The sequence below is a fragment of the Sylvia atricapilla genome, chromosome Z (assembly GCF_009819655.1).
Source record: "Sylvia atricapilla isolate bSylAtr1 chromosome Z, bSylAtr1.pri, whole genome shotgun sequence".
In the NCBI taxonomy this organism is placed as follows: Eukaryota; Metazoa; Chordata; class Aves; order Passeriformes; family Sylviidae; genus Sylvia; species Sylvia atricapilla.
The window spans coordinates 82,359,077-82,376,879 of record NC_089174.1 but is presented as its reverse complement, the minus strand read 5'-3'; the positions used below and the strand labels follow the sequence as shown (position 1 = coordinate 82,376,879).

General features: G+C 43.0%; 1 protein-coding gene across 2 annotated transcripts in view; it reads left to right on the top strand.

Annotated features, from left to right (window-relative positions):
* Window positions 1-761: 761 nt before the first annotated feature.
* Window positions 762-17,803, top strand: part of CRHBP (corticotropin releasing hormone binding protein) — a 477,084-nt gene continuing 460,042 nt past the window's right edge. Inside the window, exons 1-7 of one of the 2 annotated variants that reach the window (XR_010745932.1) lie at window positions 762-995; window positions 1,428-1,521; window positions 2,116-2,273; window positions 4,367-4,577; window positions 6,368-6,516; window positions 7,837-7,954; window positions 9,346-9,892. Coding sequence is in view for 1 of the 2 variants with exons in the window: in XM_066340012.1 (XP_066196109.1) it covers window positions 762-995; window positions 1,428-1,521; window positions 2,116-2,273; window positions 4,367-4,577; window positions 6,368-6,516; window positions 7,837-7,954; window positions 9,346-9,503 (1,122 nt within the window). In the remaining variant the exon portion in view is untranslated. Of the gene's footprint in view, window positions 996-1,427; window positions 1,522-2,115; window positions 2,274-4,366; window positions 4,578-6,367; window positions 6,517-7,836; window positions 7,955-9,345; window positions 10,090-17,803 lie in introns of those variants that run through there. The other variant, XM_066340012.1, reaches the window with a different exon arrangement.

Sequence of the window (17,803 nt, the reverse complement as noted above, 5' to 3'; positions counted from 1 at the left end):
GTTCCAGCCATCCTCTAATGCAAACTGGGACTAAACCCTGCTGTTTTCCAACAAAGCTCGCAATTCCCAAGGAACTTCGATGGACTTCAGAATGGACTACATCTACCCTATACCTCTGCTGAGTTCCTGATTTTTACTACTCTGTAGAGTTACGAATTTTCACTCACAGGCTCAACTTTTAAAGGTTTTCTCAGGTTTCACTTGAAGATCAAGGCTGAAGCAGTATCAGGGGTTCCATGACAAATATGCCTTTGGGAAGCCCAATTTCCCCTGTTTTCTCTATGAAAGCTGCTTTTGGTGGGAAGAGCTGTCTGTTTTTGTCTGTGGGCTTGCTGCAGAGCCCTGGAGGGATGCTGGCACAGGCTGCAAACCTGCCTGGGATGCAGGGGGTCCACACCCAGGCCTGGCCAGGGGAAGCACCTGGCACAGGCACTGCAGAGAGCTGTGTGTCACAGCAGAAGCAGCAGAAGTCAGGCACGGAGCCCTGCAGGTCCCAAATACCCCAGGACAGCTCCGGGAGGAGGGAGGGATGCTCCTTGTTGCTGGCTTTGGAAACATTGGAAATAAAAACAGTGCATGAGTGCCCCATAGGCACAAGGATGGGCTCTCCTCCTCAGAGGTTTTCAGCTATTCCGCCAGACAGATCAGGAGGAAAGACATCTGCCAGAGAGGGGAATTCGACAGTCTTGAAAATTGGTGGCTGCAATTTGGACCCTTGTCATGCCCACGTACTGTGTCACTGCGAGAGGAATTCAGTTACCATGGGTTACCCTATCAGTACGGGGACCAAGTGCCTCCCCTCCCAACAGCTCTATAAAAAGAGTCGCTCCAAGACACCCCGGCGGCTCCTGCATACCGGCACAGACCCGGAGAAAATTGGCCGCAGGGGCACGGCCGCCAGGGGAGGTGTCAGCATGCCGTCTGCTCTCCAGCTCCAATGCCACCTCGTTCTCATCTTCCTGGCAGCCTCCAAGGGAGAAACCAGATACCTAGAGGTGAGCAATAGGGCTGATGATTAAACATCTCGCTGTGCTTTTAGCTGCTGTCTTCTAACCTGCGCCCTCAGCTTTCAAGCTTTGTGCTTTATTCTCTCTCCCTTTCCTATTCCCACTTCTGCAATTAAACTTCCACCTGGGTAGCATTAATGCAGCAGTCCCGTGTATTCTGTAGTAGCCCTCTCTTCATTTATGCTCAGCAATTTTGCTGAGGATTTAAGAGACTCTCAGTGTACTTAGCTGCTGGGCTCAACTCTTAGACCCCAGGTTTGTTTTCTCTCTGCATGTAGGCTGCTTTCTGCCCGAGTTCTTCCACACCTGCACCGTTTCTGGAGCAAGGATGTGATGTGCTGTGCCTGTTCTTGAGAGGTGCAGGGAGAGAGCTGCATTTCGCTTTGCCCCCGAGTCTTTTTGCCCTCCATCTTTCACCAGGTGAGGGATGCTGGTGAGGATGACCCCTTCCTACTACTCAGTGAGGATCTGAAGCGAGAGCTGTCTGCGGGACAGATCTACCGGCGATCGCTCCGTGAGTGTCTTTGGTGTTTCGGTAGGGACTTCTGGCAGGTGGGAGAATCCTGGGGCTGCCTCAGGGAGCGGAAAGGGCTAATTGGGGGCTGCAGGAGCTAAGGGCTAATGACAGGGCTGCAGGAGCTTTTTGCAAGACTAGAGAGAAGGACAAAGCTTTAAACCCGCAGGAACCTGTGGTTTAGAGGCAGCGGGTCGGGGCTCGTAGCTGATGGCCCCAAATAACTGGAGCAGGATGGGGATTCCCCACCCGTGTCCCTGGGCAGGGTCACACCGCCGAGGGGTGGGGCAGGTGTAGCAGCTGTGGCCGGAGCGGAATCTGAAGGAATGGAGTGTTCGTGCACTCGTGCACACACGGAGTTTTCCGCTCAGAGATGCACCAGCCAGCCCCCCTCATCCCCAGGCGCACGTTCGCGCTCGCACCTGCGAGTTACTATTCATCCTCTGACGCTCAGCAGGCTCCTAAATTGCTTCAGCTGGCTCTCCCTGCGCGGATCCCGGTGCAGGAGGGTCTCTCCTGTCCCCCTCCTTCCCTGGCGCTGAGTCTCCCTCCAGGGCAGGCAGAGGCGGCAGCCCTTTGTCCCTGCTTCCCCAGGGTGCATCGACATGCTGAGTATAGAGGGGCAGTTCAGCTTCACCGCGGACCAGCCGCAGCTGCACTGCGCAACCTTCTTCATCGGGGAGCCCGAGGAGCTCATCACGGTACACTACGACTTCGTGAACATCGACTGCCAAGGCGGGGACTTCCTGAAGGTAAGGGGCGGCGAGTCTCTGCTCTCCTCGGACTCGTGAGGGGTTTGCTGCCTGTGCAAGGGGCAGCCGGAACAGGCTGAAAGGAACAGGCTTTCACAAAGCAGCCACCTCTGGAATGGCTCTTTGTCCTCCCCGAGGCGCTCTGAGTGTTCCAACCCCCATCATCACTCCTCTAAAAATGCAGGATGAGGATCCCTCTCCAGACTACAGTGCTGGCTCTTCTGAACTTTTGCAGAAGCACTTCTATGGAGTGTCCATACCTGGGGGGATGGCTGAGAATTTGGTCAGTAGGATTTATCGTTGCCCTGTGAATCACATGAGCCCTGCAGATAATGATACAGATCTCTGGGTCGCTGTTGTTCCTCTGGGACCTTGCTCACAAGTCACTTAGCATCAGATTAATAGAGAGCGGATCATTGCAGGCTTTCTTTAAAATTTCCCAGATAGAACTTTTCAGGATGTTGGCTCTGAACAGAAAGAGGCTCATGACTCAGAGCCATTTATATTCCAGTGTTAAAAAACTTGACCAGCTCATTTTTCTAGCAGGCAGGAGCACTCACCAAGATCTGAACTCGGTCAAGGAGAAAAGGGGAGGGTCCCTGGATCCCCTCACCTTGCACTTTGCCCTTTGTGCTGAACTGGCAAGGCACAGAACAGACCACATCCCATCTAGTAGCAAGCTGATGTTCAGGAGAAGGAGGAAAGCTGGCCTTTAGCCCTTTCCTTTCCTCCTGCTCCTTTTACCCTGGAGAATTCTGTCCTTCCACTCCATATCTTGGCTGAGATCTCTCCCCATGTGGCTACAGGAGGCTGATTTCAGTCTCTTGTGGGTCTAAGGCTTTTGTACCTAGACTTATGGTCATTCATGGAGGCCAGAAAAATGCCAAGATATCTTTTTATGTTTTATTGAAGTTTCTTTTCTTTGATAATGGTGTCCCAAACTTCTCTGTTCTATTGTTATATATATACAGGCAGCTTTTCTTTCATGTAATTCAAGCACCTGCATCTCCATTCTTCAGAAACTAACAGTACTGGGAAATCCAAAGACAGATCCCGATATTTTTTTTTTTTTTTTTTTTTTAACTAGGACGTCCACATACTCACATCAGAATTATTGGCTGAAGCAATGACTGAACCTGGTCCTTGAATTTTGGGACTATTGAACTGAAGTGTTTAAGGAATTGCCACATGAGAGCAGCTAGGAGGGGGTTGAAACAGCTAGGCAGGCAACTGCGTATCTGTGCTAGAACTAATACATATTTCTACTTCTGGCACATTTTTCTGAAGATGGTGAGGGAAAATTGTTGCTTTTTTGCTACGACGGAAAGATTTGTAGAAGCTGATGCTTAAGATCCAGGCTAATAATGGAGGATTTGTTTTGCTTTCTAGTGGTTAAGATGAGGTGAAAGAGCAGACACAACTGAGAACAATACCTGTGCCAATAATTCCCCCGCAAAGGTTTTTTTGGGGGGGGTTTTTTGTTTGTTTTTTGTTTTTTTGGTGGTGTTTTTTTGTTGGTTTGGGGTTTTTTTGTTGTTGTTTTTTGGGGGTTTTTTGTTGGTTTTGTTTTGTTTTGTTTTATTCCAGTATCTCTGGAAGGCCACTAGGACCATTAATGACAAGCTGTAAAGCGTGGATTGATCTGTACAGGCCAGATCAATCAACATAATGCCTGGTGTTGAAAAGTTTACTTATATTTCTTGTGGCTCCCAAATTATGCTGGTCAATAACTTCTTATAATAACAATGAAATTGAAAAAAAAAAAAAAAAAAAGATGCAATGATGCTGAAGCAAAAAGAGATACTTTCCTCAAAAAAAAAAAAACCCAAAAGAAACCAAAGTTTTCACCTTTTAAAGAGATAAAGACAACATTAAAAGTTATATGTATCCCTTTCCTAAGCATCAGTCGAAGTATAAATAATTAGTTAAATGTTAGGAAATCAATAAATACAAAGAATTTTTGTTTTCAGTTTGTGGCTTTGAACATGTTATATGGTGTCAAAGGAAAAGAATGTCTGTTATAATTCATGTTTCTGTTCTCTGCTAGCAGAGCAATAAGCAAAACCTTGTTTTATATCACTGAACCTCTGTAGGTGTTTGATGGATGGATACTCAAGGGAGAGAAATTTCCCAGCTCTTTGGACCATCCTCTCACCACTTCTCAGAGATATGCAGACTTCTGTGAAAGTGGGAATATCCAGAGGAGCATCAGATCCTCACAGAACGTGGCAATGATCTTCTTCAGGATTCAGCAGCCGGGCAATGGATTTACTGTCACAGTCAAGAAAAGCAGCAATCTCTTCCGTAAGTCTGCACTGGAATGCCACCAAAGGGGCTTGGATTTGGGGCAGGAAGCAGAAAGGATGTATTGCTTTACACTGTATTTTCTCACTGTGGTTATCAGCGCTGACAGGGCTGCAGTAAGGCAGAGGGGCCATTCACACCTGCAATCCTGCAGGCTTCATTCAGGCTCAGTGTGTGTCCCAAAGAAAAAAAAAGAGCTTAAGAGATCACACAGGCTTCAATATGCAAGACCATAAGGCTTGCTCTTTCAAATAAGATCCCTCCCAGTCTAATATTGGCATGTTCCAACACATTCAGCTAGAACAAACAGTTTTAATTTAGCAAGTTAAATCACAGCATTTTCTAGATCTGAGGAAATGAGGAAAAAAATATTTTAAAAAGGTCAACAATAAAATCAGTGTATTGGATGGTTATGTAGTAGTCATGATAGATAACTACCACATAATGATATATATATATATATACATATGTACCAACACACCACATATGATAGGTACAGATATGTACAGATAGGTACAATCACAGGCATCTATCTGCAAATCTCTTTCCCTAAACCTCTGAGCTGGCAAGGCACAAATTATCATAGAATCATAGAAAAGCTTGGGTTAAAAGAGATCATAGAGATTATCTTGTTTCAACCCCCCCACCATGGCCAGGAGTGCCACACATTAGAGCAATGCTATCCAGGACCTCATCCAACATGATCTTGAACTCTTCCAGCTGTAGGGAACCCACAACTTGATTGGGCAACCTGTTCTAATGCCTCACTTTAGTTGTTTTTTCCAGAGAGGACAGGATATTTAACAATTATTGTTCAGGCCAGTCTGATTTATCTGCCTAAATTCTCAAAGTGACTGAACAAAAACTCAAAACAAACCAAACCAAAACAAAACCAAACAATGCCCCCACAAACCAACCCAAACAACAAACCAACAAACCCACTCCCAAAAAACAAAACAAAACAGCAACCAAACAAAAAACTCAAAAAAAAAACCTCAACCAAACAAACAAAAAACCTCAAAAAACCAACCAACCAAACAAACAAAACCAAACCAAAGCAAACAAAAAAAAGCCCCCAAAACAAACAAAAAAAGTGACAGCATATCTGCTATGTCTTTACTTCAAGTTATTCAGACTTGAGCCTTCAAGCTGGGTCCCCATTCTGGCGTGGCTTTGTGCCCATGGATGTGATTATTGTATTCAACTGCTGGAGGTTTCTGCTAAAGAAACTACAGGACCCCAGATCTATGTCAAGCATCCCTTGGGTTGCTCACACAGACCATAAGTTCCTCTACTTGAACCCTTAAGTTTGAACTTAAAGATAAAATCACGCTCTCATTTCAGCAAGATATCTTGCAGTATAAAGAACTCCAGAGGAGCAGAATAGGATTTAGGGGGTTGCTGTCAATATCAGGCAATAAAGCTGTGAAAACTAAACACAATCCCTCCCTCCACCCATGTTTAGCCTCCTAGAGACTGTGAGCTCAATAATCATCCCTTAATAATGTGAGCCCCTGATGTACAGATTCCAGGTGCAAGCTCTTCTATTGACTGCTTCACCCTCAGGTCCTGCCAGACCTTATGCTACATGGTAAACAATGGGGAGGGAAGTTTTAGGGAACAAACGCTGTGCACGAACCTCAGAAAATGCCACACACATTTTTTCACCATTTGGTTGTAACTCACAGTAACTAAACTATTTCTGCTTTTTTTTGGAACTGTAATTGAGTAGTTTACTACATGCAGTGATGACTGGACAAGTAACTCTTGTACCTTTTCCTGTGTCCCAGCTTGCAATGTCATCTCTCAGACCCCCTCAGGAAGGTTTACCATGGTCATTCCTCACCAGCACAGAAACTGCAGCTTCTCCATAATATACCCAGTGGTGATAAAAATATCTGATCTTATCCTGGGACATTTAAATGGTCTCTTTTTAAAGGTGAGATCTTTATTTTCTTAAAGAAAATAATTTGCATGTGCAATTTTTTCTGGGCACAGAGGAGGGAAGGGTTGAAGCAGGGATAGGCTGTGGCACTGGATGCTCTGTATGCTTGTGTGCTCTGAACATGCTGAGGGCTCTGGTTTCTTCCAGAGAGAAGATCTGGGGCTGTCTCTGTCCCTACAGTCTCTGTAATGTTGCAATGGCAGCCAAATTATGCAAAGTACCATTACTGCATGTAACGACTGCTTGCCATGACAAAGGGTAAAGATTTCATTATAAAGAAATGAGCTCCTCTGCCCAAGAGCTGTCTGTATTTAAATTAATGAAAACAGCAAACACTCTGAAGAGAGAAAGGAGCCATTAGACAGAAAAGTATCATCATGGACAAAACACAAATGTGCTCACAACTGATTGCCTGCTCCATATGCTGAGAATCTTCCCCTCTAAACTGGGGGATTTGGTGATTGGTGAAAAACCAGCAGAAGAGGACAGAAGTTGCTGGTGATAGCTGTGCCTTGGAGGTGTAAGAAGGTGCCAGTTCCAGAATATTCAGAAGAATGGAGCAAGGAAATCTGTTTTCACCTGCCAGTGAGTCTGATGTCCTGAGTTCTTCAAGGAGATTGCTAGTGTCTGAGCAAGCCAGGTTTTGAGAGATGGGCAAGTGAATGAGTTGATTTATCCAGTGGTGAGCAGAAAAGGACAATGGCAAAGGGAGGTAAAGAAACCAGGCACTTAAATAACAGCATAGAAGTGATAGCCTAAAGGTGCTCAAGGTGTCCATGCAAGATATTTTGGGCAAGCAGCATTAATTTTAGGAAATGAGTTTAATATACAGTAAGACATTGTTTTCAGAAAAAAAAAAAAACCCTACTCTTTTTGTTAATTTCTACCTTAATTGAACTTTTTCACAATGGTGAATTTTAGCATTATTTTAGGAGTAAGTATGGTACAGTGGAACTGAAGATTCCTGTCTGTCAGCTGTGAATGTAGGCATACATACAGACCATGCCTGCATTATTTTGATTATATATCTAAGCATCCAGAACCAGATTGCTTATTTGCATTAATAGCAGTTGAATCAACACCTTTTTACTTGTCAGTAATTTTCAGAGCGTACTTAGGTAGGCTTAGAATCCCTTAAGAAAATTAACTTCCTAATGTCAAATCAAGGTAGTATTGCTCAGGATGAGAAACTGATTTTGCACAGCTTTAAGCACAGGGGATTTCTAAAACCTGTTGTTTGCTTTAATAATGTCTGCAGAACTGCTGCAATTTGAAGGTGAATGGTAAATAACTTTTAGCCTCTGCCTTTTTAAGAAACCATCTGCAGGCTGTGCAGGAGTGGGAGATTTTGTGGAGCTTCTTGGAGGAGCTGGCTTAGACCCATCCAAGATGTTTCCACTAGCTGACCTCTGTCACTCCTTTCATGGATCTGGTAAGAACTTCCTCCAATTACCTCCACATGATAAAATAATTAACCATAATAAGACATGCAGAGACCCCCACACACCTGGACTTCCTGCAAGACTGGTGAACTTCACACTAACAGAACATGAGAGCTAAAGCTATTCAAACCTGTGGTTTGCCTGTCTGTTACAGCACACCCACGACCACCTTCATTTGCCCCTTTAATAAACATTATGATAAGGCTGAATTAGACATATTTTAAAAATTCTTGTCCTTTGACAAAAATAAATATTAGAATGTCAGCATGAAAAGGTCTGGAAATTAACAACAAACAAAGGCAGATTGCTATGTTTTCAGTTAAGGAGCTTTTTCTCTCATTTACTTATTGTTTCTAAAGCCTTTTCTACTGCAGGTGTAACACATACCCCAAAAGCCTCAGAGTTCCCATTCTCTACTTTGAATCTGCTGGGGCTCTGAACCTGTTTCACTATCATGCTGGTCCAGTGACTTCTTTCTCCCCATAAAAATAAAAATTTCCAGTTTCCTTTATATTCAACAGCAGACTGCAAAGTGTCAGTGATATGACAGACTAACCTCTGTGACACTCCTGTCATATCTCAGGAGTATCAACAAAGCACTGGATAAGCAGCATTTCCAGGAATGTGCCTGGTTCTTGTAGTCTCCCTTGCCGTTCATCACACCACAACAGTCCAGGCACTGTTCAAAGATTTAATTGGTAAGTGCTGCTGTTGAATGATAGTACTGAGCACTGCACTGAGATTAAAATGTGTTTTCCTGGTGGTGTGAAAGAAGTGAAAATTCATCTCAGCAGCTCCTGCTCTCCCAGTGACATACCAGATTTCTCTTCAAGTGAGGAAGTTCCCCCAAGTTTCCCAAACAAAAAAAGGCTTTGCCAAGCCTCCACTCAACTGGCTTGCCTAAAGCAGCAGTCAGGGACACATTAAATTTCCCTCAGAGTGAGACCATGTGCTGGCCACTACCATTTGAGTTTGATGGGACTCACATGCCTTTGTTCCTGTAAAGAGTATCCTTACACACAAAGCCACTCATCTCTAACGGGAAACATTCTGATGTTGCTAATTTTGGCTGTCTTCAGGATATAGTGTCATTACCATTACCCATCACTCAGGCTAACAGTACCACATGCACATGGAGCAACATTTGCATGAGGGAAGGATATTTCATTCAATACTCAAGCACTTTAAAGCAAAACTAACAAACACAAAAGTTAATTAACAGTATCACTGCCAGCAGGTCATTACAACACATGAATTTGCTGTCTCCAAAACTGCACATATTGGTGTTTAATAACTCCCACAATTATATATCTCTTTCCCCTCACTTTCTCTCATATAAACGTGCCTTTATATCTCCTTTATACCTCTTTTCCCTGAACAGCCCAGATGAAGATTGGCTGTGACAACACCGTGTTGCGAATGGTCTCCAGTGGCAAGCACGTCAACCGTGTGACGTTTGAGTACCATCAGCTGGATCTGCAGGAAACAGAAACAAGGAAGGAGAACAGCATCGAGGAATTCTGCTTTCCTAGTATCTGAGAAACCAGGACACACATCTTCACACAGCTAATGAAAATAAAGTTCTGTAATGATGTATTTTTTCCTTTAACTAGCTGGTGGTGTCAAGCCTTTCGATAAGCATAATTATTTTTTCATACAAATCAGTCATTCCCATCAGCAAGCAGGAAAAGCAACAAACGTATTAATCTTTGTTATTATCATTATATTATTTCTGCAATGTTTAAGCTCATTTACCATGTCAAGTATCATTAGCAAGAATAGAAGGTTATGTTTCCTGTATGAATATTACTAGAAGAATAGACAAAAACCTGTAGTTTTGGGGATATATGAAACCCACAATAAATATAAACTTCATGCAGCAGCTTTATCCTTTTATATCAAGTATAAACAAACAAACAAAAAAGATGGTGATATACAACTCCAGTTTTGTAAGAGGAAGCCAAACATTAGTGTGCGTAGAAACTACTGTTTTACTTATGACTATAAATGTACTATTTATTTCTAATGACATGTTTTTAATAAAAATTTATAGCATGAGACTTCCTTACACAAATCCAAACATAAATAAATACATTCAAAGAGTTGGCAAAGAGTTCTTATGTTGTTTTTTCTGAAGAGGTCTTTTAACATACTGATTAAACTTCTCTAAGTCTTGTGCATTTTTCTGGAAATGAAAATTTTGAAAACATGTTGCTGAAATCCCGTGAACTATTAAGAGCAAAAATTTGGTTTCCTTGGATTAGTTACACCTCTACATAAATAAGTTTCATTATTACACTTACTGGTACCTTCCCTCTTTCACATTTTTTGGTCAGGTGTCCTGCTGACTTGTGAAGGCCAGGATACAAAAATATAGATTTTTTTTTCCAGACCTTTGGTTTCCCAGAAAAGGAGTGTCAGCCTTGAAGAGCTCTAGGAAGCACAAGCACAGCAGAGGACCAGGACTGTGTCCTAACTTTGAGAGCAAGGTCTGATCTGTATGTTTTCTGGGAGTGATACCTGCCAGTAGCAAGAGCAAACTGTTACTCCTCCGGGGCTCAATTAATGGTGAAACCTAATTAATCCAGTTGCATTCCTGAAACATTTCACTCCAAGTTATGGCTCTTAATCTCATGGTCATTCCTCAAAAATCAAGTGTCTTGGTTATTCAGCAGCTCTGCAGTTAATCTCACTGACTGAAGTGAGTGAAGACCACAGGATGCCCAAGACTCTCCCCCTCTTCTGGTTTTGGAAACCCAAAACCAAAAGAGAGAGAGTCTTGGGCATCCTGTAATCTGTTTTTGTGACTGACTCATGAATAGATGGATGTCTTTGGTGAATTTGGGTGAGCTTATCCACCCTGTAGGGCTGTGTCTATGGAAAACGTGGGGACTGTAGGAATGTTCCACTTCATTCCAAGGAAAACAGACAAAAGTGTTGCTGGCTACACCATGAAGCAACCCTGACCCAGGTCTCTGAGTGAGGGGTTCTTGGTCACTACATCCCTGCTCCAGCCTCATGGAAACCACTGTGGGCTTCCTGAGCTGTGCTGAAGTGCTGTCACTGTTGGTGTCACCACCCAGCATCAGAAACATCACATCCTGTAATCCTAAAATCATAGAATGGCCTGAGTTGGAAGGTACCTTAAGAATCACCTAGTTCTAATCCTCTTCTGTGGGCACAAACACCTTCCACTAGACCAGGTTCCCCAGAGCTCGATGCAGCCTGGCCTTGAACACTACCAGGGATGGGGCATCCACAACTTCCTTGGGCAACCTGTGCCAGTGTCTCACCACCCTCACAGTAAAGAATTCTTTTGCAATACCTAATCTAAACCTACTGTCAGTTTGAATCTATGCCCTGTGTCCTGCCACCACATGCTCCTGTAAAAATCCCTCTCCATCTTTCTTGTATGCTCCCTTCAGGTACTGGAAGGCCAAAATTAGGTAACCCTTAAGCCTTCTCCAGGCTGAAAAACCCCAATTCTCTCAGCCTGTCCTCATAGGAGAGGTGCTCCATTCCTCTGACCATCTTTGTGGCCTCCTCTGGCCTCACTCCAGCAATTCCATGTCCTTCCTGTGCTGGGAGCCCAGAGCTGCTGCAGCCCTGCAGGTGGGCTCTCAGCAGAGCAGAGGGGCACAATCCCCTCCCTGGCCCTGCTGCCCACACTGCTCTGGATGCAGCCCAGGACACCTTTGGCTCTCTGGGCTGTCAGTGCCATGGCTGGGGCATGTCCAGCCTCTCAGCCAGCAGCACCCCCAGGTCCTTCTGGGCAGGGCTGCTGTGATCTGTCCACCCCCAGCCTGTGCTGGCGCCAGGGCTGCTCTGAGCCAGCTGCAGCACCAGCCCTTGGTCTTCTTAAACCTCATAAGATTCCCATGGGCCTTCTCCCAGAGCTTGTCCATGTGCCTCTGGATGGCATCAGCTGCTCTCAGCTTGTTGTCATCTGCAAATTTACTGAGGGCGCACTTGATCTGTCACTGTCTGTGACATTAATGAAGATACTAAGTCACTCTGACCCCAGTACAGGCCCCAGAGGGACACCATTTGTCACTGATGTACCCTGGCACTCTGAGCCATTGACTCTACACTCTGGATGCAACTGCCACGCCAATCCTCATCCACCAACCACTCCAATTTAGAGAGAAGGATGTTGTGGGAGACTGTGTGAAGGGCTTTACAGAAGGCCAGATAAACAACACCTGTAACCCTTCTCTTGCCCACTGATACAGTCACTCCATCATAGAAGGCCACTGATTTGGTCAGTCAGGGAGAGAAAAATCAGGGCTCAATGAAAAAGCTTTTTTTTCTGAGAAAACTTGAAGTGATGGAGCACCTCTGCCTGCAGACACCCTTCTCTTCTCTGTCACTGTCAGGGTGGCCCCAGCTGCAAGTAGCCCCACCAGCCTTTTTTGAGCAGCAGCAGCACCCTCCAGTGAACCAGGGCAGTTTCTGGGTTGTGCTATTTGGGAATAACCTCTTATATCAAACTGTTCCCATTGATTTGCCTGCCTTCAATCTGGGGAGAGGTAGAGGTCTTTAAAACATTACACCTTGGTCACTAGGGAAACAGAAGAGTTGAAACTTCAACAATGTATTTCAGATCCAGCAGTTGAGGAATAAGTCACCAGTGAAGGTAAACTCAGAGTCTTTTCCTCCATGCAGTTTCATAGTGGGATTTTCCATCTTTCAGCTTCCTGTGGTACTTTTTCCTCAATACTAACATGGCTTAAATACCTCCAAAACACCAAGGCCTGTAGAAAAGACTCATAAAGCTAAGCGATTGGAGATTTCACCTTCCATGTTGTGCAGAACTGGACTTTATTTGTAAGAGAACTTATTGTCATAGATAAAGGAAAATTAAAAACAGCACTCTTTATATGATGGGCAGCACCACCTGTTGATGTTGTTCATGTGAAATACTCTAATACATATTGGTTTTCTCAGAACTGGCTGTCTTTTAACCAACATAAATTTTTTACCACCATCAATGGTATCAGTCCTCTTTGATGGCCATCAAACCAGGATCTGGATAAAACCTGGATCCTAGACAATGAGGCATTCTGTGCTTCAACACCTGCTTCATGCAGAAAATCAAGTCACTTCAATCCGTGTAATGTGCATTTATGGAGGCCCTCATAATTTCAGGGGTTGCAGAACTTCAGTCACAAGAAGTCAGCCCTTAGATGTCAATGAGATGACAAATCCTCAAGGGTTTAATACTGGAGAAATAAGGAAATAAGTATCCTCATAAGAGGAAAAAAAAAAAGTCAACAAAAGCACTGCAAGAAGAAAAATGAAAAATAGGGCAACTGGAAATTTTGCAAAAGAGTCAAAAAAAAAGGCAGGATTAAAAATAGGTGGATAAATTGAGTATCTGTTGGAAGAAACAAGGAAAGCATTTAACAATTAGCAAGTTTGTAGCTTGAAGGATGATAAGAAATAGAAAGCCTCCTAAGAATAAACAAAGAAAGCATGCCCCTAACAATAAAAATGTAAAAACAGTCTTTGAAGAGGAAGTGTTTTGAAATGTTGGCTTTGATAACAAATTGTATGTCCAGTATTTAGACACCTTGTCATCCATCACTGCAGGCAAAAACTCACAATCAAAATCTCACAATTATTGATAAAACTCAAAACATTTGGAGAGAAGGTGTGAGTGTCAGCATTAATGCAGATGTCTGAGAAAAAAACAGTTTTCATGGTCTTTTTTACTTGGCATCACCACTGACTTTTTTAGGGAAGTGATACAAAAGGGGTCATGATATCACAACAGCACAAGATGCACTGTGCTAGACTCAGAAAGAAAACCACAAGCCTTGAACTGATAGATTAGCCAACACTCAAGTAATGACTGAAAAACTCTTCAGCCCCACAAAAGCTACTAAAGATTCTACCCAAGAATTGTTGTCTGCAGTGAAACGAAGAAATCAGCAATTCTTACTGCAAAAAAAAAACCTCTTCAAAGACAGGGATACAGGACACAAATCAACATTAAATCCAGGGTGGCTGTTCAGAAAAGATAATGCAGTGAGTTGCCCAGAAGGAAGCTGAATTTCCCACCTTAAAAATCTCAGATCCTCTGAAATTTGACAATGAAAACTCTTTTACTTAAACCCATGCAACAATTCTTCAGCTGTTGGGATTTTTCTTCAAATCTATACCAGGTATAAATGAAATTTGTGAATTATAATGCAGAGATTTAATAGAAAGTGCAGAGTCTTTGTTGTTAAAAATATTCAGAACATAAATATTCTGCAGGTACTGGTAAAAAAACTCCTGTCCCTAGAGAAGTGACTCCAGGCGTTTGAAAGAATCAGTCAACTGAAAAATGTTTGTCACAAGTTTTTTGGCAATGAGAAGGTGAACATTGTTACAGGACCCACCAACATGGTGTAATCACAGAGCACAGAATATTCTGAGTTGAAAGGGACCCACAAGGATCACAAAGTCCAGCTCTTCAGTGAATGGTCTCCATACTGGGATCAAACTCTCAATCCTGGTATTATTTGCACTGTGCTCTAACAAACTGAGATACTCTCAGCCAAGAGCCTTATAAAATAGGACTTGATACAGGAACAGATATAGACTTGTTCAAGCTGTTTAGGACTTTTAAGGAAAAAAAGCCTTCAAAATTGAGGGCTATTTTCAATAAGTAATCAATTCCATCGACTTCTGTCTTCCAAGGTAAAAACTGAGAAGAACAATTGTAACCAACAATAGTGAGATATTAGAATGATTTCTTGCTTTGTGAAGTGATCATATGTTCCCAGAAATTGATTCTTTCTTCATAAAGCAGTAACAAAAAAATCATAGATTTATTGGTGGTAATGTGCTGCTCACTGTAACAATGAAGAATAATTTTTGAAGTTTAAGTTTTCTGCTAAAATTATGTTGATTTTTATCTTTCACAGCTGACAATGAAAATAAGCACTTGGAGCAAGATACATCTGGTTTTTCTGAAAGGCAGTCTAAGTAACTTCTAAAATATTTTCTAAGTATCTTCTCTGCTAGCACTGAGTCTGTGAAATCATGCCCTGCTTTCTCTGTGGTGAAGTTTCAGTCAACAGTCAAGGAGGAGTTTCACAAAAGCTGAATAGTAAGGAAAGTAGATTTGCACAACATATTAAGCATTGCTTGGCTGTATAACCTCCTTCCCACCTAGTGTCTGCTCCTGCAAATTTAAAATACATCTCCTGTGCCATCACACTGCACTGGCTTCACATGCCAAGTAGATTTTATGTATCTGCAGGGACTACATTATTTTTTGCATATAGGGTACAAAAAGCTCTAGACTGCATTATCCTTCATTGGAATATATGTAGTACCAATTATGTTACAGAGATCAAGCTAATTTTTAATGACTCTAAGAAATTTCACTTGCCTTCATGAAATGCACACTTCTTAGGACCTCAAAGCTGTACTTACTCAGTTCTAAACACAGCTAAATTATACTTCAAGGAAGTGATTCATTATAGTCATTTTTATTCAGAGACTCATTACTTATGGTATCTGAGTAACTTTCTTGTAGATAAATTGACACAGTTTTCCATTTTTTCCCCCCACTTTGCTTCTTATCTTTAAAGATCAGCAACAACTAATCATAGCAACTATGGATTTTGTACGCACATCATTTCCTATTAAAGGAAATGCAGTGTGTTACACGTGAGTCACTACAAAATGAAAAGTTTTCATTATCTGTTCTTTTGAATAAAATTGATATTCATGCTACCGTGCTGCTGCAAATTACCATCAAACCATCAATTACAGTGTTGACTAATAGTTTTTTTTTATAACTTTGCCCCTCAACAGGAAAGCAAGCAGATTTATAACCAGAATTTGCCTTCCATCTATATACTGGTGCTCAGTGTCCCTCATCAGGACTCACAAAACATTTGGAACACCTCCTAGCATGTCCTTCAGGTCAAGCACACTATGCTTGTTCCATGAAGGGCAGATATCTCATGGGCATCCCACCACTGGCCACCCAGTGTGTCCTGGCAGCCAGGAGGGCCACACGTGTCCTGGGGACAGCAGGGACAGCATCATCCAGGCAAGGGAGGGGATTGTCCTGCTCTGCCCTGGGGCAGCTTCACCTCCCGTGCTGGAGACAGTTCTGGGTGTAACAGTGTAAGAAAAATATAAAGCTTTTAGAGAGTACCCAGAGGATACTGGAAAGAAGGGAAAGGGCCTGGAGGTGAAGCCATATGAGGAATGCCTCATTGCTCCTCCCAGGAGCTCACATGCCCCAAAGCTGGAGGAGAAACTGTGAACTTTAAGCTCACAGGCACAGCACCCCAGCTCTCCTCCTTTGTCCTGGTGCTTTCCCCGGCTCTTAATTGTTGAGTGAGATAATCCTGGCCCGACTTCTACAGGATTTCTCATGGGATGCTTTTGGTGGAGGAGGACAGCAGAAGCTGCTCTATCAGAGTCTGATCATCATCAGGGCCCACTGACCACTGCATATTCCTTGGATATGTGCAGATAAAAGCAGGCATTGGCATGCATTTAAATAAAACATTATATAAAGCTCAGTTATTAAAACAATATGAGGTAATAGTAGAGGGGATGACTGAGTACTTGTCACAAAACAACAATTTAATTATTATCATAATGGCAGATGACAAAAATCATAATAATTTCTCTGAAGAACAATCACCATCTTTGGGAAACTCAGTTTTCATTAACTGACAGATACCAGCAGATACATACAGCACAGTGGAATGGACTGAACTCAAAGAAGCTGGATGGTGAAGACTTCTGCTCAGATTTTCAATTACGGTGATGAGGGTACTTGCTGAGAGTCTCAGCTGATCCTGCCTGGCTTCCCCCAGCCCAAAACCCCTTCTGGTGATGAGAACTCACATGAGGTGCCTGACTCAGCAGGACCTGGACACGTGCAGCTGCATGACTTACACCTACTGCAACCCCAACCAGGCACCTCCTGACATCAGAACTCTCTGCCTTTGGATTTTGCAGGTCCCAAAGAGCCCTTCAATATAGAGCCAGGTGTATGGAGATACAGTCAAAACCTAACCTCCCTGGAAAGATTTCACAACCTTTTGAATTAAGAAGTCTATATTTGCAAGTGAAAAATTCTCTTTTGGTGAGTTCTTTGGGCCCAAGGATTACACCAAGCAGGCGGGACAACAAGCAGGTTTCAAAGCACTTTATTGTCCCTTCTGTGAGGATACAGGACATGACAAAACCAACAATATCTCTAAGTAGCTGCTGGTCTCATTCCTGCTCAAATTCAGGATCTGTAGTAAACTGAGCATTAAACTAGGCACCTTTTGAAGGAGGTCCAAACACTGATCCAAGTTTATGTTTTCTCTTAAAAATATTTTGGTTTGGAAATTTGGCCAGTTTGCAAGGCAAATGGAATTGATCAGGCGTGTTTCTTACACTGCCATAATTGAACTTGAGTTAGAGTAAAACCTCCTTCAGTCCTGCCAGACACAACAATCAGTTGGAAGCCAAAAATGAACCATCCCAAATGAAGTGGCAACCAAACAGGGTCTCTGACTGCTTAATCAGTCAGGCTCCAGCCTCACCTTTGGGGATGTGTAGGCTGTTTTTTATTGTACTAAAAATCCTTTGTCTTCATGCTACTGCAAGCTCCAGGGCTGAGCTAAAGCTTTGGGAAGAGGTAATATTACCAACGTAACTGGTGAAAAAAGACTCCTGTTAAAGTACACTGGTCTCCTTTAAATAAAAGAGATGAAAAAAATATAAAAAACCCACTTAAGAAACAGGAAGAATTGGATCCAGAAAAGAAGTAAATCTGGAAAGCTTCACAGGGCCGTCCCTGCATAATGAAGTCCGTTCTTAATGCAGAT